The following is a 6,000-nucleotide window of genomic DNA, read 5'->3' on the forward strand; positions in this document are numbered from 1 at the left end:
AATATTCAGAAAGCATTGAAATCAAAACATTGGCATGACAGTCAGGGAGATTAAGGAGAGGGCACTAATGGCAGACCCACACTTATCTTATGACATGGTCACTTTAAGTAATGACGCCATTTAATTTCTGTTATAAAGTTGTAGTTTTTATTATTTATTTGTTTTAAATAAAAGATTCAGAAAGCATTGAAACCAAAACATGTGCACACATGACAGCCATGGGGGATTAAGGAGGACATCAATGGCACCCCCATACTTTTCCTATGACATGGTCACTTTAAGTAAAGATGCTTTCTCATATCTGATACAAAGTCATAATGTCTTGCCATTCATTTTAAGTCAAAGACACATGATGCATTGAAGCCAAAACATGGGCATGACAGTCGGGGGGACCCCATTAATGGCACCCCCATACTTTTCTTATGACAGTCACTTTAAGTAAGGATGCTTTTAATAGTTTCTGTTATAAAGTGACAAAGTTTGTAACTGATCTAACAAGCAGTGGACCTGCTTAGTTTCCTAGATCCAGAGTTGCTGTATGTGTGATCCTAGGAGAGTCCAGAGGAAAGGGGTCTCCATGTGATGAAGCGGAGGATGAGGATGGGGGTGAGGAGGATGAGGCTCCCCCGTGTACCAGGAAAGTTGTTGTACGGTAAGTGTAGGGATGAGGGAAAAGTTTGCTCCTACCTGTCATCATAGCAGAAATCAGCGTCCAGGGTGTTGAGATACAGGACGAGCCCCAGGGCACTGCTCAGCACCTCAGCGATCATGTCTCCTGTACTGAGCCCGCCGGGGATGCACTGAGCCCGCCGGGGATGCACTGAGCCCGCCCGGGATGCACGGCTCCTTTGTCTGGGCTCTCCGGAGATCAGAGCCCGCCGTACTCCATGCCTGGAAAGCAGCAGCAGCCGCCCTGCCCTGTGCGCTCCCAGCCTCCTAACCCATGCTGGTGGGTACTGCAGAGGACCAGCTCGTCCTGGTGTGCACAGGAGGAGGGATGCTGAGGGAGGAAACAGGAACGCTGCTGGTACTGGTATTGATCCTGGTATTGGTCCTGGTCCTGGAGGTCTCCCCGCTCTGCCTCTCTCTCCTTCTCTTCCAGGCAGCCGACTGTCAGCACTGAGAACAACCCGGTCAGCAGCATCCAAGGAGCAGCCGCGTGGGGCTCAGTACTACTCCGCCGCGCATGCTCCAATCACCTCCTCTCTCTTCCCAGCCACGCCCCCTATTCTTCTCCCCTGCCGCCGCCCCCCTCCAGCACTGTGCCCGGCTCCGCTCATCTGTCACTCTGCATCCAGCACCCAGCGATCGCCTGTCATAGCGGGACTAGAGCGCTTCTGTCTGACCAATCCGCTCGGGGGGAGCCATGACACCCTTCTCATTGTATTCATTCATGCTGTGTTGTCCCTTCCTGCTGAACTCATCTACAACTAGGATAGGCATTTACATCATTTTGCCATACACTGTACAATCCAATTTTAGTTTTCTTAGGGCCAGTTCACAACTAACTGCATACTGAATCGCACAGGAGCGCAATGCCATTTTCCGCTTAATGTGATTTTTCAGACCATTCATAAGACTATAAATGGTCTGAAAAATCACATTGCACTGTGCGATTCAGTATGCAGTTAATTGTGAACTGCAGGGGTCAAGTCCTGGGGAAAAAAAGTGTGGGAACCCCCACCCAAGATCCACTACCCCACCAAAAAAAAAAATGATACGCTCATATGCATAATTACTAAACCACAACTTTAAGCAAGTTCTTTCTAAATCCCGCAATAACTCGCGGCAAACCTCCGTAATGTCTCCTGGGAACAATGACAAAAGCTCCCAGGAGACATTGCGGCATCGAGGAAGTGACTGAATACCCGCACACTACCCGATGAATCCATATACAGGAAGCGGCCAGTAACAAAGGATTACTAAGGTTCGCCTGCCCCTGACAGTGACTCGAGCTGGGCATCGCCGCTTAGTGAAGGATTGGCTCGGGCGGCTCGGCTGCTCTCGGCTGCTCTAGTCCTGCAAAGGGAACTGCGTTCCTGCTGTGAAAAAAGTGCAGGAACTCCGTTCCCACGCGTTCCCGCAGGACTTAAGCCCTGGTGAACTGGCCCTAAGAAAATTAGAATTGAATTGTATAGTGTATGGCCAGCCAGTGGCGTCACTAGGGTTGGTGTCACTCGGTGCGGTAAAACATGGTGTCACCCCCCCCCCCCCTCTGTCTAGGCTGCCTAGCACCAAGCAGGCAGCGCACGGGCACGGGGCGCACCCCAAACCAGCCCCTGTAAATGATAGTATAGGGCAGTATAGTGGCAGGTTAGGGTAGTATAGAGTGGTATAGTGGCAGGTTGGTGTAGTGGTATAGGACAGGTTAAGGTGGTATAGGGCATGTTGGGGGTGATATAGGGTAGTTTGGGGTGGTATAGGGCAAGTTAGGGTTGCATAGGGCAGGTTGGGGTGGTATAGGGCAAGTTAGGGTGGCCCAGGGCAGGTTGGTATAGTGCAAGTTAGGGTGGCATAGGGCAAGTTGGGATGGCATGGGAAAGGTTGGGGTGGTACAGGGCAAGTTATGTTGGCATAGGGCAGATTGGGGTGGTACAGGGCAAGTTAGGGTGGCACAGGGCAAGTTGGGGTGGCATGGGAAAGTTTGGGGTGGTACATGGCAGGCTGGGGTTGTACAGGACAGGCTGGGGTGGTACAGGGCAGGCTGGGATTGCATAGGGAAGGCTGGGTGGTACAGGGTAGGCTGGCATTGCACAGGGCAGGCTGGGTGGTACAGGGTAGGCTGGGGTGGTACAGGGCAGGCTGGGTGGTACAAGGTAGGCTGTGGTGGCACAGTGCATCTTGGAACTCTATGTAGTAACACTGCAGAGTAACTTACTTACATAGCATGAATGCAGATGAAGACCCGGGCTTGTGGGTGGGGCTGCTGTGTCCTCACCTCTAGCTGCTTGAAATGCAGCATCATCGATGGTGAAGGAGTCTGTGGGAGGAGAAGAGGAGGCAGCCACACCCACAGCTCCGCCCACCAACTCCGGCTCACACGGGGATAGCCTGACTGAGGAATGTTACAGGCAGCCTCCCCGCACGGCTAGATGCCCTGCTCGCACCGCTCCAATCAATACAGTACGGTGTTTAGCGGCGCGGCAGCCCCTGTGTCACCCCTCTGGCGGGTGTCACCTGCTGGGCATGTCAGCTAAAAAAAAAAAAAAAAAAAAAAAAAAACACGGGATGGTGTCACCCCTCTAGCAGGTGTCACCCGGATGCGGACTGCACCCCCCTAGCAACGCCTCTGTTACCAGCCTAAGACAAAACGATCTCCATCAAGAGCGAAGTCGGGGTCAGGAACTGGCGACAGAGCAGGAGCAAGATCCAAGTTCAGGTCAAAGGCAAGCTGAGTCAGCAGCAGGGTAACAAGCAAAGTAATAGCAGGACACAGGGAACAGATAAAACACCAGTCAGCACTGGACCATGATCAGGAGCCCCTTTAAATAGTCTGTCTGGCACCAATAGGCTTTGGGAGCGTACATGTTCATGCATGTGCGCATGCCACCGTCCTGCCGAGAGATCTTCGTGCATGTGTATTCCTATTAGCCATTCTTTGTGTGTGCACATTTTTATTAGCCAAACGTCTGGTAGACATTCTCTGACAGTGTCAGTGTAGTTTTACTGCAGTATATTGAAGTGTGTAACGCACTGATATATACTGCGTTAAACGTGTAGTAACACACTGAAGTATACACAATACAACACAAAGTGGCACATAATAGTGAAGTGGAAGGAAAATGATAAATGGGTTTCAATTTTTTTTAAAATAAATATGTGAAAAGTGTGGCGTGCATTTGCATTCAGCCCCCTTTAATTTGATACCCCCAGGGCCATCAGGAATTATGTGGGGCCCCTTACACAGCTTCAGGCATGGGCCCCTGGAGCAGAGAACGGGGGGGGGGGGTGCTGCCGCCTCAAATTGAGAAGAGGGGGGGGGCTGCCGTGAATTGAGAAGCGGCAGCCGCACAATTTTAAAGTTCCCGCGTTGTATCTTTGTTTTGTATCTACAATACAAGATCCGACGGCATCTGGGAACGATCCGACAGGCGTACGTCTTAGTACGCAGTCGGATCTTAGGTGCATTTTTCCGCCGGCCACTCGATGGCGTTTAGTTACGGCGATCCACGAACGTACGTCCGGCCGGCGCATTTTTTTACGTTGTTTGCGTTCGGCTTTTTCCGGCGTATAGTTAAAGCTGCTATATGGTGGCATACTCAATGTTAAGTATGGCCGTCGTTCCCGCGTCGAAATTAGAATTTTTTACGTTGTTTGCGTAAGTCGTTCGCGAATAGGGATTTGCGTAGAATGACATCACCATTGTAAGCATTGGCTTGTTCCGGTTTAATTTTGAGCATGCGCACTGGGATACCCCCAAGGACGGCGCATGCGCCGTTAAAAAAAAACGTTGTTTACGTCGGGTCACAACGTATTTACATAAAACACGCCCCCATCACATCGTTTTGAATTGCGCGCCCTTACGCCGCCAAAGACACACTACGCCGCCGTAACTTAGGGCGCGCATTCTTTGTGGATTTAAAAAAAAAAAAAAGTTACGGCGGCGTAGTGATACGCTATGCCTGGCGGGAAGATGCGCCGTGCTACGTGGATCTGCCCCTATATTTATAAAAAAAAAGGGGGGTTGCCATCTAGGGCCCTGGGGACCTCTGGGCCCTTTAATAAGAAAAAAAAAACATATATGTAATTTTTTTTTTATAAAAAAAAAAAAAAAAAAGGGGGAGGGGGTTGCCATCTGGGGGCCCTGGGGACCTCTGGGCCCCTAAATATAAACAAAAACATATATATTAAAAAGAAATTATAAAAATATTTTTTAAAAAAAGGGGGTTGCCATTCGGAGCCCTGGGGACCTCCAGGCCCCTTACAGGTGTACTGCCTGTACCCCCCTGATCTAAAATCTAGTGGAATCAATTGCCTTCAGAAGTCACCTAATTAGTAAGTAGAGTCTACCTGTGTGTAATTTAATCTCAGTATAAATACAGCTGTTCTGTGAAGTCATTAAAGGTTTGTTAGAGAACCTTAGTTTTGTTCATCAGCATCATGAAGGCCAAGGAACACACCAGACAGGTCAGGGATAATGTTGTGAAGAAGTTTAAAGCAGGGTTAGGTTATAAAAAAATATACCAAGCTTTGAACGTCTCACAGAGCACTGTTCAATCCATCATCGCAAAATGGAAAGAGTATGGTACAACTGCAAACATACCAAGACATGGACTTCCACCTAAATTGACAGGCCGGACAAGGAGAGAATTAATCAGAGAAGCAGCCAAGAGGCCCATGGTAACTCTGGAGGAGCTGCAGAGATCCACAGCTCAGGTGGGAGAATCTGGACAACTATTAGTTGTGCATTCCACAAATCAGGCCATTATCAAAGAGTGGCAAGAAGAAAGCCATTGTTGAAAGAAAGCCATAAGAAGTCCCAATTTCAGTTTGCGAGAAGCCATGTGGGGGACACAGCAAACATGTGGAAGATCCAATGAGACCAAAATGTTACTTTTTGGCCTAAAAGCAAAAAGCTATGTGTGGCAGAAAACTAACACTGCACATCACCCTGAACAAACCATTTACATGTGAAAACATGGTGGTGGCAGAATTATGTTGTGGGGATGCTTTTCTTCAGCAGGGATAGGGAAGCTGGTCAGAGTTGATGGGAAGATGGATGGAGCCAAATACAGGGCAATCTTAGAAGAAAACCTGTTAGAGTCTGCAAAAAAGACTTGAGACTGGAGCGGAGGTTCACCTTCCAGCAGGGCAACAACCCTAAACATACAGCCTGAGCTACAATGGAATGTTTTAGATCAAAGCATATTCATGTGTTAGAATGGCCCAATCAAAGCTTATATCTACTGTAAATCCAATTGAGAATCTGTGGTAAAACTAGAAAATTGCTTATCACAGACGCACTCCATCCAATCTGACAGAGCTTGAGATATTTTGCAA

The 6,000-nt window shown here is 48.8% G+C and overlaps 1 protein-coding gene across 1 annotated transcript in view; it reads right to left on the reverse strand.

Moving 5' to 3' along the window:
* The window catches only part of TMTC2 (transmembrane O-mannosyltransferase targeting cadherins 2), a 357,678-nt gene extending 356,481 nt beyond the window's left edge, over positions 1-1,197 (reverse strand). The window contains exon 1 of the mRNA XM_040344182.1: positions 688-1,197. Within this exon, the coding sequence (XP_040200116.1) occupies positions 688-770 (83 nt within the window). The 5' untranslated portion in view covers positions 771-1,197. The remainder of the gene's footprint in view (positions 1-687) is intronic.
* Positions 1,198-6,000: the final 4,803 nt, after the last annotated feature.

This window comes from Rana temporaria, chromosome 3 (assembly GCF_905171775.1).
Source record: "Rana temporaria chromosome 3, aRanTem1.1, whole genome shotgun sequence".
NCBI classification, from domain to species: Eukaryota; Metazoa; Chordata; class Amphibia; order Anura; family Ranidae; genus Rana; species Rana temporaria.